The sequence below is a fragment of the Trachurus trachurus genome, assembly GCF_905171665.1.
Source record: "Trachurus trachurus genome assembly, chromosome: 5".
NCBI lineage: Eukaryota > Metazoa > Chordata > Actinopteri > Carangiformes > Carangidae > Trachurus > Trachurus trachurus.
In genome coordinates, this window is record NC_139896.1 from 4903477 (window position 1) to 4921544 (window position 18068).

The 18068-nt window shown below is 40.5% G+C and overlaps 1 protein-coding gene across 2 annotated transcripts in view; it reads left to right on the forward strand.

Moving 5' to 3' along the window:
* Window positions 1-329: 329 nt before the first annotated feature.
* prkcda (protein kinase C, delta a) overlaps window positions 330-18068 on the forward strand; it is a 39318-nt gene continuing 21579 nt past the window's right edge. For both annotated transcript variants that reach the window (XM_083971830.1, XM_083971831.1), the window contains exons 1-6: window positions 330-425; window positions 8432-8561; window positions 9813-10012; window positions 12878-12944; window positions 16100-16256; window positions 17536-17567. In XM_083971830.1, the coding sequence (XP_083827956.1) occupies window positions 8453-8561; window positions 9813-10012; window positions 12878-12944; window positions 16100-16256; window positions 17536-17567 (565 nt within the window). In that variant the 5' untranslated portion in view covers window positions 330-425; window positions 8432-8452. The remainder of the gene's footprint in view (window positions 426-8431; window positions 8562-9812; window positions 10013-12877; window positions 12945-16099; window positions 16257-17535; window positions 17568-18068) is intronic.

Below are 18068 nucleotides of genomic sequence, written 5' to 3' on the forward strand. Positions count from 1 at the left end.
ATCTATATAGGCTAGTATTTTTTTTTTTTTTTTTACATGCGTGTTATAAACACACACTACACACATTTCCGTGTGTGGGTCTCGTGGTTAAAATGCATTTTTAAAACAACAACTGACAGGACCTTCATTCAAAATAGGCCAACTGGGTGTTCCTGTGTGTGTGTGTGTGTGTGTGTGTGTGTGTGTGTGTGTGTGTGTGTGTGTGTGTGTGTGTGTGTGTGTGTGTGTGTGTGTGTGTGTGTGTGTGTGTGTGTGTGTGCCAGGTAAACGTCACAGCCTGCCGAGAAAGCCTCCGCGTGCAGGCGCTTCACTTCCTCAATCGACGGAATCACAGACCGAGCAGAGCGCGCGCCGGGCGGGCAGGAGACTAGAACCAGCACCGCGCGAGGAACCGGAACCACACCGGACCGGACACTACACGGCTGGTTAGTCGAGCCTTTTCCTTTTCTTCCTCTTCTTTTTCTTTACTTCTTTCTTTATTATTATTTTTTTTAAACATGAAGTTTGTCTGAGTTCAAACACCAGCACCGACTTCTCCTCCTCCTCCTCCTTCTTCTCCTTCGCTCGTCTTCGCCTCTACTGTGATGTGTGACGTAGCTGTGCGAGTGGGGGAAACAAACTGTAACGGTAACTCTTTAAACTGTAACAGTTGGCGCTGTAAAGTTGGATAAAACATTAACAAAACATAAAAAAAAGCTGCACGTTAAGTGACGTGAACAAAACAACGTGTAATAGCCTGCGACTTTAACTCGGCGGAGGATTAAACAGCAGAGTCAGCACTAACGAGCTGTTCTGATTTATAATCATTAATCTTTACAACTTTTCTGCAGCTTTTCTTTTCCCCACCCCGTCTCGATTTTTAAACTGAAACGGTACGATAGAAACTATATAAGGACTTTTTGATCAGTAGTAGCCTAATAATCGATATTGACAGGCAGGTGAAGTGTTGGTGCTACTGTATCGATAAGTGGCCGGCTGACAGCAGGAGGAATGCGGGGCAGGTCTGAACAGCAGAGTGTAATGTTGTTTTCCACCACATTAGACTCAAAAACTGTGTGTGTGTGTGTGGTTTGTGTGGTTAAAAAAAGCAACTGTTGCGCCAACTGACACAACCACATCCTAGATAGAAAAAGAAGTGTCTCTTAGAGAAATTTAATTAAATGCACTTTGACTGGCTTGTTTGTTTGTTTGATAGGCTAATTAATTAATAAGGATCCTCATCATTCGCTGCAGCAGAGCAACAGCAACAGATCATATTCTTCAACACATAAACAGCTACATCCACCACTTCCTCTATTTTTAATAACATTTAATGCCATCACTGTTATATCCTGCTCACTGTACATATTGTAAATATACATAGACATGTAAAACATACAGTGTACACTACTGTACATAGGCTGCACATATTCATACACATACTGTATCCAGTATTATTATTGTTTCATGTCATTTGCTACTGACTGACCACTTTTTTAAAAAAATATAACAATACAAAATAAATAAATAACACGTCCACTTCCTCTATTTTTAATCACATTATATTGTATTATAATATACGTATTATAGCCTATTAGAAATGTAAAACATAAAACATACAATGTCATTCATAGTAGCCTAGATAGTCATACCTCATTGTCTACTTTCACTACTTTGCGATTGTACAGTACAATACAGTGACTTGAATTTCCTTTGGGATCAGTAGTTTAAGTTCAGTCTGTGGCCACTGACCATGTTATTGAACTATTGTTGTATTGTCTTTAACTTATTGTTTAGTCGTTGTTGCAGTACCTCTTTTTATATGTAAGTACACAGAGTTGAGTCAAATTCCTTGTATGCATGTGTGCGTATGTGTGTGCAAATACTTGGCCATTAAAGCTGTTTATGCTTAATAATAAGACGACACACAGATAAGACAGCTCTCAGATCAGCCTTTAATCGACAGGAAATGGGGAAACAGAGAGAGTGGGGGGAACAACATGCAGCAAAGGGGCGTAAAGGTGTTATCAAACCGCGGCTGCTGCGGTGACGAGTATAGCCTCTATATGGGGCGCCTGACCTGCTCTACCCAATACACACACACACACACACACACACACACACACACACACACACACACACACACACACACACACACACACACACATATTAAAGGTATAATACGTAGGAATTCCCCCCATCTAGCGGTGCGGTTGCATATCTGAACGTATTCTTGATGTTGCATTCACGTGAAATCGGGCAGACGTCAGACAGACAACAGACGCTGCATGTAACAGGATAAACAAGTGGTCCGCCAGCACGAGGCAAAACAATACAGTTGTCATGGTGATGTGGTATTGTTTTACCGTCTTTCTCTGGTGGAGTAAAATGACATCCGGTTGGTTTGCCGACTGACGGCCGTCTGCCTGACTGCACCTGAATGCAACACCAGTGCCTCCGTCCTTCCTCACACTACACAGTGGTGACAGTTTTAACAGGCCGAGCCCACAGCTCCGCTCAGTTTCCGTGGTTACCTACGACTCAACGTGCAACATGGCCGCCTCGGTTCGGTGCGTCGCCCACTTATGTATTTGTAACGACTTGTAACAACTCATTCTAAGGAACCAGAAAGCTTTCATTTGTATGCGGCTGTGATTCACCTTCAGTGAAATACGGATTTATGAAAGACATGTTTGATTTTTACTAATAAAAAGCAAAATAAGGTTCATACTGGGGCTTTAATCAATCTCAACAAACAAAACAACACACTGGTCGTCTGAACATGATGCAGATTCACTTAGAGCTGTGGAGGAATCTGGTGATATGATAAATAAGCTAAAGGCTGGGTGACTGTACTTTAATACGTTGTGATTAGAGCTGCAACTAACGACTGTTTTCATTATCGATTAAGCTGTCGACTATTTAAACGATTAATCGACTAGTTGTTTGGTCAATAAAATGTTGAAAAAATGTTGAAAAACATCAATCAGTGTTTCTCAAACCACAAGATGACGTCGTCAAATGTCTTGTTTTGTCCACAAACCAAAGAGAGACTCAGTTTATTGTCATAAAGGAACAAAGAAACCAGAAATATTCACATTCAAGAAGCTGAAATCAGAGGATTTGGACTTTTTTTCCTTAAAAAAAACTACTCAAACCGATTATTAGATTATCAAAATAGTTGAGGAGGATTAATTTTATAATTGATTATTGTTGCAGCTCTACTGTAGTTGTCAAATTCTCATAATATCAAGAACACACAGTGTATATATAATGTCCTGCAGTGCATCATAGTAAATACTGTGCATGTGTGTAATCTGAATGAACATCTAAAACGGGTGTGAACAGGAAGGATCGGATAAACATTAAGAATATTATGTGTTTAAAAGAGAGGCAGTGCAGCAGCAGCAGCAGCAGCTCACAACACAAAACCACTGTGACCGTGAAGTGAACTGTTCTGTATATATATACACAGACGGAGCTTCAAAGGATCAATACAGAATCACATCATCTAATATATTTATATACGTGAGTAATAAGTGTAAAGTTGTTTTCTTGTGTTGTAACAATCTGTGTCTCAGAGTCTCAGCGGTTTCCCACAGCGTCCGAGTCTCTCAGCTCAGTTACTACACGTTCACCAGACCCCGTCGCCGTGTGTGTGCACGTCGCTCAGCGGAGCGGTGCATGTGAGGACATGTTGTTTCCATCACCGACAGGCTGCACTGCACACACACACACACACACACACACACACACACACACACACAGAGAGAGAGAGAGAGAGGAGCTCCAAAATAGTCTGAGGTGGTTTTACATTCACTTATCACATCGCTGCACCAGTGACGTCTCTTCTTCTTTTTCTTCTGCCTTTAACTTCTCTCTTCTCTCTTTTCTTTTTTCTTTTCTTTCTACTGAAACCACCTCTGCAGCTGTCTGTGTTATATAACCATGTAATAACTGCACTGTAGTTGTTATTAATGTGGTATTTTCATGTTCAACTAGGATTCATGCACAACAAACACACAAACTGTTGTTTTTATTTAACTGTAATTACATTGAACCGAAGCCCAGAGTTTAGGTGTAATAACATAATAAGTGAAGGAACTTCTCCTGTCGACACACACACACACAGACACATGCACACACACACACACACACACACACACACACACACACACACACACACACACACACACACACACACACACACACACACACACACACACACACACACACACACACACACACACACACACACACACACACACATACACACACACACACACACACTCTTCTGTGTTGCTCATTAATGCCGGCATCAGGAAGCAGAGAGAATAAATAGGAGCTGTGTGTGCAGTCAGGTGGAAGTTTGAACATAACATTGGTCACTGTAACTATACTGACTTTAACAGGCGGGACAAATCGATACACACACACACACACACACACACACACACACACACACACACACACACACACACACACACACACATGCACATGAAGAGTTTGTTGTTGGTGGGAAATCGATCGATCACCAGCGCTGCACAAAATCAATCACACACTCACTATTGATGAAAAAACTCTCTGACAACATAGCAGCAGAGTGTGATGATGATGATGAAGATGAAGGTTCTCAGTCATCCAGGTCATTGTAAAGGGATAGTTCAACATTTTGACAAATTGGCCCATTGCCATAATCCCTATAGTCAGAGCAGTAGGTTCGTTACCTTTAATTGTCGGTGCAAGCTGTTTTTAGAACGGCGGAGCAGAGCCGTGAGCTGCTCAGAGCTACGCTACGGAGGCTCATTATGGGATTTCTTGGTTTTCCTCATCATCAAACTCATCAAATACACAATCCAACAACTCCACAACGCTCTGGTGGACAAGTTGTGAGCTGCACATTCACCACGCTATGAGATAATAACACAACGTTACCAGACTGAGTTGTTTTAGAGGGAAATGCAGAGACTGTTGATGAAAAACTGTCCCTGAAGGCAACGTGCATCAGCTGTTTTGCATGAATTTTTAATGTTAATTGTAAGTTATTCCAGGTGGAAGCTGCAGGAAAAACTAGAAGCAGTTCTTCCAGCTGAGGTGTTTGTCCCTGGAGTTCTGAATGTCAACCAGTAATTTGAGTGAGTTGAGAATGAGTAGGGAGCTACAGTAGGGGAGACCGGGGACAGTAGCAACAGGGGATGGTTGCAACATGTCATTTTTCTCCAATCAGGAACAAGCTAGAGTGATGATACTCACACTGCACGTGCTTAGTTGGATCCCCCCCCCTTGCAGAGAAAAATCAGTTGAATTCAAAAGATGCTCCAGCAGGTTTTATTGCAAAAAACAGTTTTTGAGGTATGAAAGTATTTTTTTCTTGAGCTTTGTTTTTGTTAAAACTGTTGTCACTCTTTTTGTGATTCTGCTCAAACTTATATGGTTTAAAGGAGTGATATGTTAACTTTAAGGTGATATGATTAGCATGTATCAAGAGCACTTTGTTTAGCTAGCACATGGGGTTTAATCATGGCTGACCGTCCCCGTGCAATATATGAATATAAAAACAGACCACAAAACAGTATTTTGACATAAACATTTTTTTATACTGTTGTATTGCTAATATTAAAATGATGAGAGAATAAATGACAATGGCAATATAAAAGTTATTCCCTCACAAATTGTTCCATTCATCCTATGTCACTGAAAGTCTTTTTTTTTCTCCAATTTGAATATTTGACATCTGCACATGCAGTAATTCCTCCTCAAATCTATACTGTAATTGCCATCTGATCAAAGCTGATGAGTAAATAACACTATAGAACTTACATTTTTGATAATAATCCTTTTACTAGACATGAAACATATTGTATTTGTAACATGTTGCAACTGTCCCCGGGCCCGGGGTCAGTTGCAACATCTGACTTCTTACACTCAAATGCAAATTGTGAAGAATGTGGATTCTGTAATCATCTATTAATTGTGTTGACTATTAACAGACAAATGTAAGTTTATTGTATAAAAATGTGGTTTGTCTAATCCAAACCGTCTCTGAGTAAGAGAGCCAAATGCAAAAAGTGTTGCAACTGTCCCCGGTCTCCCCTACATGGTGGCATTCTTCCAATTAAAGCTTTAATAGATAAATAAAAGTCAGTTTGTTGAGACTGAACTTCAACTGGACTTCTTCAAGTTCTCCAAGAATGTCAAGAAGTCCAGTTAAACTTTAACTTTCAGCCCTTTAACAGCTGTGATGATGATGATGATGATGATGAGGGTGTTTCAGAGGAACGCGTACAGCGACGTGTCGAGACCTGAGCTCCTTCTCTGTAGTTCAGGAAAACAACTTCCACTGCTGCAGCTGCAACTCTGCAAAACACTGATTACTGAGCAGCACTGAGGAAACACAACACAACGACAGGGAGGGAAACCAGCAGCACAGACACACAAATATGATGAAGATGTTGTTGTTGTACATTGTCTGTGTGTGTAGCATAACATTAGAGGTGTGTGGGTCTATTAGAGTTGGTATGTGGAGCAGCTCGAGGTGTGACTCCACTAGGCCAACACCTTTCTGCAGAACTGCTGTACATGATAGAAACTGTTGTAGCTGTGACTGTCTGCAGCAGCTCATGCATGCAACTCATGATCCGTCACCTACATGTCACTTTCAGCAGGTCTCGTCCCCGCTGCATGACACTCTGCACTGGGTTTTGTTATATAGTTTTTCAGATATATAGCTAACTTCTAGCAGGAAATTCTGTTTATTTATTAGCTTTTCTACCTGAAAAACCATCGGTTATGGAAATCTTCACACTGGAAAAACACGAAATACAAAATATATGAAGCTTCAAGCTCATATTACACAGCAGTCATGCATGCAACTCATGATCTGTCACCTATGTCACTTTCAGCAGGTCTCGTCCCCGCTGCATGACACTCTGCACTGGGTTTTGTTATGTAGTTTTTCAGATTTATAACTTTTAGCAGGAAATTCTGTTTATTTACAGCTTTTCTACCTGAAAAACCATCGGTTATGGAAATCTTCACACTGGAAAAACACGAAATACCAAATATATGAAGCTCATATTACGCATGATCATATTTCTAATCTGAACCAAGAGCTGCAGTGGAATCTGATAACAGGTGGTGGTAAAAACATGATGTGCTCCTCCTCCTAAGTAAATAACACAGAGTGACGGAGCAGCAGGAGTCCACTTACGGTTTCTTTGCTTTCTTTCTTTCTTTCTTGAACTTTATTTGAGTTTTTTGTACAAGATAGAGCATATAGAATCCAAGACAATGTGAAGGAGAAATGCCGAAAAAAAAACCCTCCAGGGGCTTGTGGGGTGGCATTCTCCGACCACAGCTCTAAGCTACTGTGCATACATTTGTGAAGTACACTGCAAAAACTCAAATATATTACCAAGTATATTTGTCTTATTTCTAGTCAAAACAAATCTCATTATACTTAAAATAAGACTCATCACATTAAAAAGTAGCTTGTTTTTAGACACTTTTTACTTCTTCCAAGTGTATTTTTACTTGAAATAAGTAGAAAAATCTGATAGTGGAGCAACTTTTTCTTTCTTATTACAAGCACACTTGCTTTCACTGGCAGATTTTTCTACTTATTTCAAGTGAAAATTTGTTTGAAAATGAGACATTTTGACAAGAAATACGACAAATATTCTTGGAAAGATTTTGAGTTTTTGCAGTGTACAAAAACTGTTTATACATAATAAATACAAACATGGTTTAACATGATTTAACATTGTACAATGCAATACAAAAGCTTGAGAAAAATATGGTAAAAATATAAAGTAATCCCAGTTTATATAGGCAGACCATGTGGAAAGTATTGACTGACTGGTTAGCAGAAGTGACTTTAGTGCTCTCCTAAATTGTTGTAAAGATAAGTAAAAAAAATAAATAAAAAAAAGTACAGGTAATAAATTCTATATTCTAGGCCCACAATAAAGTGTAATGAATGAAAATAAGTTTGGTTACAATATGATGTGATAAAATAATTCAAATGCTGCTAAACATGTTGTGTTGTTATTGGTGCAAAAGAAACAAGAACTAAAAGGAGAGAAGAAAGAAACAAAAGGGGAAACGCACACAAATGTCTGTTAATGTGAACATACATTCACTTTTTATTTTAATCTTTTCCCTTTTTCACTCTGAAACTGTAGAAAACTAAAATAACACACTGATATTGATTAAAATATTGAAAAAGAGTGTTTCATGTTTAACTTTATGTCTTTTGGAGATCATTTCATCTTCCACCTGATGAACTGTTAAACACATTTACAGACGTTTTAAACCAGGGGTGTGTGTGTGTGTGTGTGTGTGTGTGTGTGTGTGTGTGTGTGTGTGTGTGTGTGTGTGTGTGTGTGTGTGTGTGTGTGTGTGTGACAGATAATCGTCACCATGGTAACACTGTGTGTGTGTGTTTATCCAGGTGACCCTGGTACCAGTCGCCATGGCGCCCTTCCTGAGGATCACCTTCAACTCGTACGACCTCGGCGTCCTGCCGGCGCTCGCCGACCCTCCGTTCTGCGCCATCAAGATGAAGGAGGCGCTGACCACCGGTGAGGAAGAGCTGCTGCTCCTCCTCCTCTCTCCTCTTCTACCTCTTCCTCCTCCTTCTCTCTCCTCCTCTTCTTCCTTTTCCTCCTCCTCTTCTTCCTCCTTCTCTTCCTCCTCTTCTCTTCTCTCCTCCCCCTACTCCTCCTCCTCTTCCTCCTCCTCTTCTCTCCTCCTCTTCTTTTTCTTCCTCCTCCCCCCCTCTCTCCTCCTCCTCTCTCCTCCTCCTCTCTCCTCCTCTTCTTTTTCTTCCTCCTCCCCCCCTCTCTCCTCCTCCTCTTCCTCCTCTTCCTCCTCCTCCTCCTCCTCTTCTTCCTCCTCCTCCTCCTCCTCCTCTTCTTCCTCCTCCTCCTCCTCTTCTTCCTCCTTCTCTTCCTCCTCTTCTCTTCTCTCCTCCCCCTACTCCTCCTCCTCTTCCTCCTCCTCTTCTCTCCTCCTCTTCTTTTTCTTCCTCCTCCCCCCCTCTCTCCTCCTCCTCTCTCCTCCTCCTCTCTCCTCCTCTTCTTTTTCTTCCTCCTCCCCCCCTCTCTCCTCCTCCTCTTCCTCCTCTTCCTCCTCCTCCTCCTCCTCCTCCTCCTCCTCCTCTTCCTCCTCCTCCTCTCTCCTCTCTCCTCCTTTTCCTCCTTCTCTTCCTCCTCCTCTTCCTCCTTCTCCTTTTCCTCCTCTTCTTCTTTCTCCCCCTCTCTCCTCCTCCTCGTCCTCTTCCTCCTCCTCCTATTCCTCCTCCTCTTCTTCCTCATCCTCCTCCTCTCTCCTCCTCTTCTTCCTCCTCCTCCTTCTCTTCCTCTTCTTCCTCCTCCTCTTCCTCCTCCTCTCTCCTCCTCCTCTTCCTCCTCATTCTCTTCTTCCTCCTCCTCCTCTCTCCTTCTCTTCCTCCTCCTCCTCCTCCTCTTCTTCCTCCTTCTCTTCCTCCTCTTCTCTTCTCTCCTCCCCCTACTCCTCCTCCTCTTCCTCCTCCTCTTCTCTCCTCTTCCTCCTCCTCTTCTCTCCTTCTCCTCCTCCTCCTTTACTTTATTTCATTAGGTTTCAGGACGATGCATCTTTGCACTGATCATTTTAAAAGAATGAAAACTCGTGTTCACCAGATTCAGACAAATTAGAAACAGTGTTTTTTTTTTAAAACGTCTCTCCATCTCTCTCTCTCTCTCTCTCTCTCTCTCTCTCTCTCTCTCTCCCTCTCTCTCTCTCTCTCTCCCCCTCTCTCTCTCTCTCTCCCTCCCTCTCTCTCTCTCTCTCTCTCCCTCCCTCTCTCTCAGAGCGAGGGAAGACGCTGGTGCAGAGGAAGCCGACCATGTACCCGGCGTGGAAGGCCAGCTTCGACGCTCACATCTACGAGGGCCGCGTGCTGGAGGTGCTGCTGATGAAGACGGCCGAGGAGCCGCTGGCCGAGGTCACCGTGGGCGTGTCCGTCCTCGCCGAGCGCTGCAAGAAGGCCAACGGCCGCGCAGAGTTCTGGGTAGGACGCCACACCGGGGTTCCCACTTGTCCCACCTGGAAAACCTGGAAAATCTGGAAAATCTGGAAAATCTGGAAAATGATCGACCAAATTTCCAGTCATGCAAAACACATGAAAAAAAAGTCAAATGTCCTGAGTTGCTTGAGTTGCAAATTAGGGGTGGGAGAAAAAATCGATTCACATAAATATCGCAATATCTTTTTTGACGATTTTTAAATCGATTTTTTTTTTTTGTTGAATTTTTTTTTTTTTTTGAATTTTTTTTTTGTTGTTGAATTTTTTTAAAGGTGTACAGAAAAGAAATTGAATTTAAGCCCACTCTGGGTCATAAAATTAGTGTAATAACTCATCTATCAGACGATGTAGGCCAAACTTTGTGCAAAATTCTATTTTTGAGTAAATCCGGGATGAAAGTGTGTATTTTTTTTTTCGCATTGGATAATGCAGGCGCACGGATTATACGTCAGCCTGTACACGATTCACCAGCCACTGATATTGGATCCGTCATCCGTCATTCAAACGTCTGAGACACACACACACACGGAGCTCGGTCTCGCCCCAAGCTTTGAATATCCCGCCCGCTCGATAACGACCAATCAAATTCGTTTTCCTTACTCGGGTAAACTCGTGTTGCAGCTCGTGACAACTCGGCGCGACAAACAGGACAAACGGCCATTTCTGTACACCTTTAAATATTGTGCAATGTGCATTTGTTAGCCTTTTTTACATACAGAGAGCACAGGTTTTGAAAAGGGTTATAAGGGTATAAAGTTCACTTTATAATGGAGTATGTTAATTTATAGAGGGATTACCTGTTTACCAACAAATCAGGATGCGTGCGCAACCTGACTGCAGAAAGAACCGGTTGTCATGGTTACCTCCATGGATCTAGTGTAGTCAAAGCGGTGTTAGCTAGCGATGTTGTCAGCCTACTACAACAGTTTATCACCCACTGATGTAGTGTGTGTTTTATACATAGACTGTTTTATAGTTTTATAACGGCAGGAAAAAAAAAAAAAAAACGTCAGGACGGAGGATCGAGTTTGTACCGCGGCAACGGAAACTCAGCCACGGGACAAGCCACGGAGTCTCACAGCACGGCGTCGGTCGGTCAGCGGTAAAAACAACACTGTGCATCCCTAACGTTACCTACAGCTTTTTAACAGACAATCATGTTCAGGAAAATACTCACGATTACAAAACTCAGTGTCTGTGAGGACTGAGATGCTGCCTGGTCAGAGACGAGGGAAGAGGACGGACATGTCTAAAGTCTGGAACAACTGCATAACGTAACTATAACGTTACATGCATGAATGAGTATGTACCGGTAATCTAAAACAAAGCTTAACGTTAATTAATGTCAGCTTGCTTTCCATTAGTATGTAACCTCGTCTTCAGTCACTGTCGTAGTAAACATTTCACAACTCATTCGCTCAGTTACAGCGTTACAGCTGTGCCTGTGAGCATTTAGCTTTATCACCATTCAAACCAACGTATCTAACACGTTATATTGCTCCAAATGAATCTCCAATGTACTATTTTCTCTCTCGTTTGCCTTGAAAGGGGTGCGAGTTGACGCTATTCTGTAAATTTTGCGCGTTTTGTTATTTTTATCAAAACAATTAGTGCAACTAACCACACAAAAAGACATGATCACGGCTCTTGCTGCTCTCTTTCTGCAGGCGACATGCGCAGTAGAACGTCAGTGACGTAGGCTGGTAATCCCTCTATAGGCTCCTACAGTATTTGTGTACAGATAAATGTTAAAAATGCTAAAGACTAAAAATCGAGAGAATCGGCAATATCGTAGAATCGCAATTTAAATCGAATTGCCATCCAAAAAATCGTAGAAGAATCGAATCGGGAGAAAAGCATATCGTCCCAGCCCTATTGAAAATTATTTATCACACTGTAACATCAGCTACCAGAGCTCGATTTAAACCTTTCCACAGACCCCACCAAGGATTTATTTTCCAAAAGGTGTCAAGTGAGAAGTCTAAAGACTTTGGTTTGATGAGTGTTTCCAGTATTGGACCGCATGTTTGCGTCGTTCTATGAGAAATTTGTCACAATTTCTATAGATGCATGTATAGATTAAGATGTAAGAGATTACATTTTACAATTTATGAGATTGTTTCATAAGTTAGAGACACAGACTGCACACCTCTACACTGCAAAAAAATCAAATAATTTACCAAGAATATTTGTCTTATTTTTAGTCTTGTCATTTCTAGTCAAAACAAATCTCATTATACTTAAAATAAGACTCATCACATAAAAAGCAGCTTGTTTTTAGACACTTTTTTACTTCTTTCAAGCATATTTTCAATGGAAATAACTAGAAAAATCTGACAGTGGAGCAAGTTTTTCTTTCTTATTATTACCTGCACAAAAACCTTGCTTTCACTGGCAGATTTTTCTACTTATTTCAAGTGAAAATTAGTTTGAAACAAATGAAAATGATCTAAAAACAAGTTAATTTTTAGGTGATGGGTCTTATTTAAAGAGGAAAGAGATTCGTTTTGACTAAAAATGAGACATTTTGACAAGAAATAAGACAAATATTCTTGGAAAGATTTTGAGTTTTTGCAGTGTAAATCAAAATAATAGTGGTGAGAGAGGAATAAACATAGAAGCCAACTGGTTAAATGTACAAAATAGACTACAACGGTCGAAAAGAACACTTCTCCAAAGCATGAATGGGACAGGAGATGTACTGTATGGCATGATGACATGTCTGTCAGACTGTAGCTGCTGAAAATGTCCTGGAAAAGTCCTGGAAAATAATTTCAAGAAAAGAGTGGGAACCCTGCACACATCTGTCCTCCATCCTCAACATCTGTGTGTGTGTGTGTGTGTGTCCAGGTTGACCTCCACCCGTCTGGGAAGGTGATGATGGCCGTGCAGTATTTCCTGGAAGGAGTCGATACAGGTGAGAGAAAACACAGAAATACTGTACGTATATTCCCTCTGTTGTTGGTGTTTGGTTTAATGACATAACTGAAGAAACACATAGAAAACAAACCAGAAGAAAACAAACTAATCTATTAATTGATTATTGAATTAATCATCAACTATTCTGATAATCTAATAATCAGGTTGAGTAGTTTTTTTTAAGACAAAAAAGTCCAAATTCTCAGATTCCAGCTTCTTAAATGTGAATATTTCTGGTTTCTTTGTTCCTTTATGACAATAAACTGAGTCTCTCTTTGGTTTGTGGACAAAACAAGACATTTGAGGACGTCATCTGGTGGTTTTAGAAACACTTTTTCAACATTTTTTTTTTACATTTTATTGACTAAACAACTAATCGATTAATAATTCAAATAAAATCGATAATTATCGTATTTCCTCCAATAGTAGCCGGGATTCAATTAATAGTCGGGTCTCATATAATGGCCGGGAGCGTTGTTTACACGAACAAATAAAGGCCGGTCCCAAATACAGGCCGGGTAAAAAAAAAGATCAGAATATGATCAGAATCAGCCTGTTTTAAATGTGACACCGTATGCGCGGCAGTACGTGCACAGTACGCCCGACTCTGTGGGGGACCTCTCTCTCTTTCTCTCTTGTCCGTCATCAAGTGGCACTGGTCAAAATGCCGTTGCCACCACAGCCACAGCCGCCGCCCATCTCTCCCTCTCTCTCTCTCTCTCGTCTGTCATTTGTGAGAAGCGGTACCGCCGGTCCAGCATTTGTAATCACCCACTGAAAAACAGCCGTCCGTCATTTGAAAATGAAACCGCGGACTGTGAGACTCGGTGCCAGAGACTATTCTAACGTTACCGCTTCTGGTCACAGCGGTACCATTCAATGAAGTCCTCGTCCCGTAATGAGCACCCCTAACGAGGAAGTCTTCTCTCCCGGTGTAAAACTACGTCGATATTTTCCGGTAGCTTCTCATCACAGTCCGCACCTTGCAGAGTTTGAGCTGCACCTCAGTTTAACTTGACATTTGTCATAGGTTTACACAGAACTTTCTGGTGGAGTTCTGGTTTCTCATTCTGCAACAGTAAAAAGGGAACATTTACAGACGTGACGATTGTCTCATAAACTATTCGATTTGTTTTTAACTGAACGACTATTCGACTTTTCGAAAATCATTGCCCATCCCTAATGTGTAAAAAATAAACGGAGGAGTTTAGAAATAAAGGCCTCCCTCAAATAAAAGCCTGCCTCCAATAAAGGCCGGCCTATCCAGGGCAGTTGTGTAAATAAAGGCCCCGGCTACTATTGGAAATACGGTAATCGATAATGAAAATAATCGTTAGTTGCAGCCCTAAAACAAATCACTGTATCTGGAACAACTGTCCTGAAAATATTAAATTATGCAGCATCAACTAGCCGGCTGTAAAAGACTTTATAAAAATGATGTAATTTCTCGTTACAATATGAAAAATTTTCATATATTTTGTGATGAGCCTCGTTTAAAGTAAAGGGGGGGAGGTGTCAATAAGCTCAGCTTCTACCTACACCCTTTTGGTTGCATAGTCAAACTGAGAAATCAGTCTTTCAAATAAACTCATTCATTCACTCATTCACAGAAATACATCTCAATAAATTTGAATATCATGGAAAAGTATATTTATGTCAGTAATTCAATTCAAAAAGGGAAACTAATACATTATATAGCTCCATTACACACAGAACGAAACATTTAATGTCTTGTATGTAATGTATTTCATTTCTTTTAATTGTAATAATTATGTTATGTTTAAAATTCAGTATCTCAAAAAATTTGAATATTGCATAAAACAATTTTTAAAAAAAAGCATTTTTAATATGGAAATGTTGGTCATCTGAAAAGTCTGTCCATTTATATGAACTTGGGGCTATTTGACTTGACCTGAACTACTGAAATTGGCTTTTCCATGATATTCTAATTTATTTAGATGCACCTGAATAAATATTTTTCAAAAAGCTCATGGTTTCTAATCTCAGGTCATTTTCTGTTCTGTAAAATATTCACGCCAAATAAGTTAAACATGTTATCAGTTGTTCAGCTTCTTCTAACAGTTTAACAGTAAAAAGAATGAATGAATGTCAGATGAAAACGTGTTGTCAGTGTAAGACACACACTCCACACACACACACACACACACACACACACACACACACACACACACACACACACACACACACACACACACACACACACACACACACACAGCTGATAGTGAAAATAGGTTTTTAGGCCATGAGCAGGAAAGTAGGTGAACAGTTTTCTCTCTTTTAACTGCAGAATTAACTAAAAACCAAACAGATGAAACTCTGTCAGTTTGTCTGATTTACAATCTGTCTTTTTCATTCCTTTCATTTTTAACTCCACCCCCCCCCCCCCCCCCCCCACACCCACATGTATTCACAACCACAGAGTTTAGCCTGAAAACCATTAACATACACTCACAGTCCCCTCTGGTTCTCCATGGATTATCATTATTATCATCATTATTAGTGTTCCTAAAAGCCATCAAGTTTGTGATTGGCCCCAATAGGTTATCTGTTGGAAAAAAAAAATCTCACTAAAGTCTTGCAGTGTGCATTTTAGCCAAATTGGACAATTTTGGACAGGTTTGGCACACTGGACATCGCCAAGGGACACTCTTTGGAAAAACTCTATAGTGCCTCAGTAGTTTTACATATCAACCTAAAATTTGGTACATACTATGTGGACAGGGAGTGTGTGAACCATATATGTAAAATTCAACCTGTTTTATAATTAGGACTTTGAAATATCACCTTTTCACCCAAAATTTCAAACTCGTTTTTTTTTTTCGAAAAAAAAAAAGTATTTTCAGAAGCTCAATTTTTTATGGAATGACTCAATTCAATATTTTATAGATATAGATGTAAAGGGACAAATGTTGTCTTTCATTTAAGCCATAAACCATAGTTGTGGGATTAGTACTTCTGTAGTTTTAAAGCTTTAATTGCAGTGATACAAAAACAGGCGGAAATTGCCAAAAATGGCCTCTGCATGAAGAGGTTAACAGTAAAAAGTGTGTTGACGTGTACAGAAGAAGCCTGTTGTTGCAGCGTTGTGGGAGTGTGATGTGTAGTAGCTATGTTTTCTGTGTGTGTTTGCAGAGAGTAAACAGGCGGCGAAGGAGGAAGAGGCTCCGACTATAAACCGCAGACGAGGAGCCATCAAACAGGCCAAGATCCACTTCATCAAGAACCACGAGTTCATCGCCACCTTCTTCAGACAGCCCACCTTCTGCTCCGTGTGCAGGGAGTTCGTCTGGTCAGTACCACCACCACCATCATCATCATCATCATCATCAGAAACCTTGAAGGCAGCTAAAAAGAGGAACTCATAAAACCACAGATCAGATACAGACTCATCAAAAACACACACAGTGTTTATAGGAACTTCCTGATAATCAGCAGCAGCAGCTTGTCATCATAGCGTTCCCTCCCTGAGCAGCCGGGTGTCAGTTCTGCATCTGGCTGATAAAACCTGTAACTTTCCGGTTGAGTCGTATGTACGTATATACCGTCCATCTGTAGCTTCACATCTCCTCTGATCAACGGCGAGACACTAATACAGGCAAAAACACTTTTTTTTCATGCACTGATCAATTTTGAACTTCCCTAACATGTCTTCTTTCAGAAAAATCAAAAGAAATGGTAGAAAATCCACATTAAGATGGTTATTTTACTTCATTTTGTTTCTTTCGTCTGTAGATTTCTCCTAAATTTACAAAAAGTTAACATGCCACTGTGACATACAGTACATGTCATGTCAGGTATCATTGTAAAGCTCTCTCTCACTGCTGAACAATGATGTGTCTCCAAAAATTATCATTTCCTCCCTATCCGCAACCAATCGTAAAAGTACAATTTACATTAACAATATATGGAATTTTACAGTACAAGTCTTCAAAGGCCGTTTTCTCAAAAAGAGTTTTTCCTCAGACTCTGAGCTAGAAATCTCCACTTCAGCAGCACTTACAGACACCAAACCTTCCAGTTTGATCCCTTTCTATATTCTGAAGGTTTTTACAGAGGGGATTGTTGATATATCATTCACAGCCTCATTTATACAACATTTTATTACTAAAAACATTTGATTTTTTTGGGCTGGTGACAGTATTTTCTCATTTACAGAGTGATAAAAAGAGATATCCAAAATCCTCCTCTGTAAAAACATCTGACTCTAATATGTCAACAAAATAAAACAAGAATTTTGAAAGGGGCTTTATCCATTGTTCAGATTTTGGTTCTGGAAATGTAATGCAAATTAGCGCATATTTCATCAGATATTGCCTCATTTACATATTTAAACATAAAAATTGACGAAACTTATAATACAAAAAAATATTTGTCTTAATGTCAGAGATAAACTTGGGAAGTTTCATGGTGATATGTGTTACTTATTTTGGTTTCACTAGAAAGAAGGAAACAGTGATACACAAATCAGCAGCTGCTGATTATCACCGACGACAAGTGATCAATCAACAAACCATTCACAATCACATGATCAAAGACTCACACGACCTCTCTGTGTGTTTTTCCAACAGGGGGCTCAACAAGCAGGGCTACAAGTGCAGACGTAAGTTGAGATCACTGCATAGGGGATAAGGGATAGTTCACCCAAAATTCAAATTTCACTCATTATCTACTCTACCCTCATGTCGACTAAGGGCTGGGAGAAGTTTCAGAGTCCTCCGTGGCTTCTCTGAGTTACAGCGGGGCTCCGTGCAGCAGTGCATGTCCATATGGAGCTCACTTTTCTTCGTAACAAAAAGACACACCAAAAAACATCCAAATACCTCCATAGTGCTCGTCTGTAATGTCCCTCTTGTATTGAAGCCCCAACATGAGAAATTGTTCCGAAAAAAATTAAATAAGTCTATATTCTCTATAAATCTTGCGCGATTTGCACTAACGGTAGAGAAAGAAGAAGACCGCACACTAGTTTTTGCTCCCGTGACAATTTATTGTCACACACCAAGTGGTAACGTTTCGGGCATCTCAGCCCTTCATCATTGTCTGATGAAGGGCTGAGATGCCCAAAACGTTACCACCTGTATCTCCTTTTGTGGACCTGCAC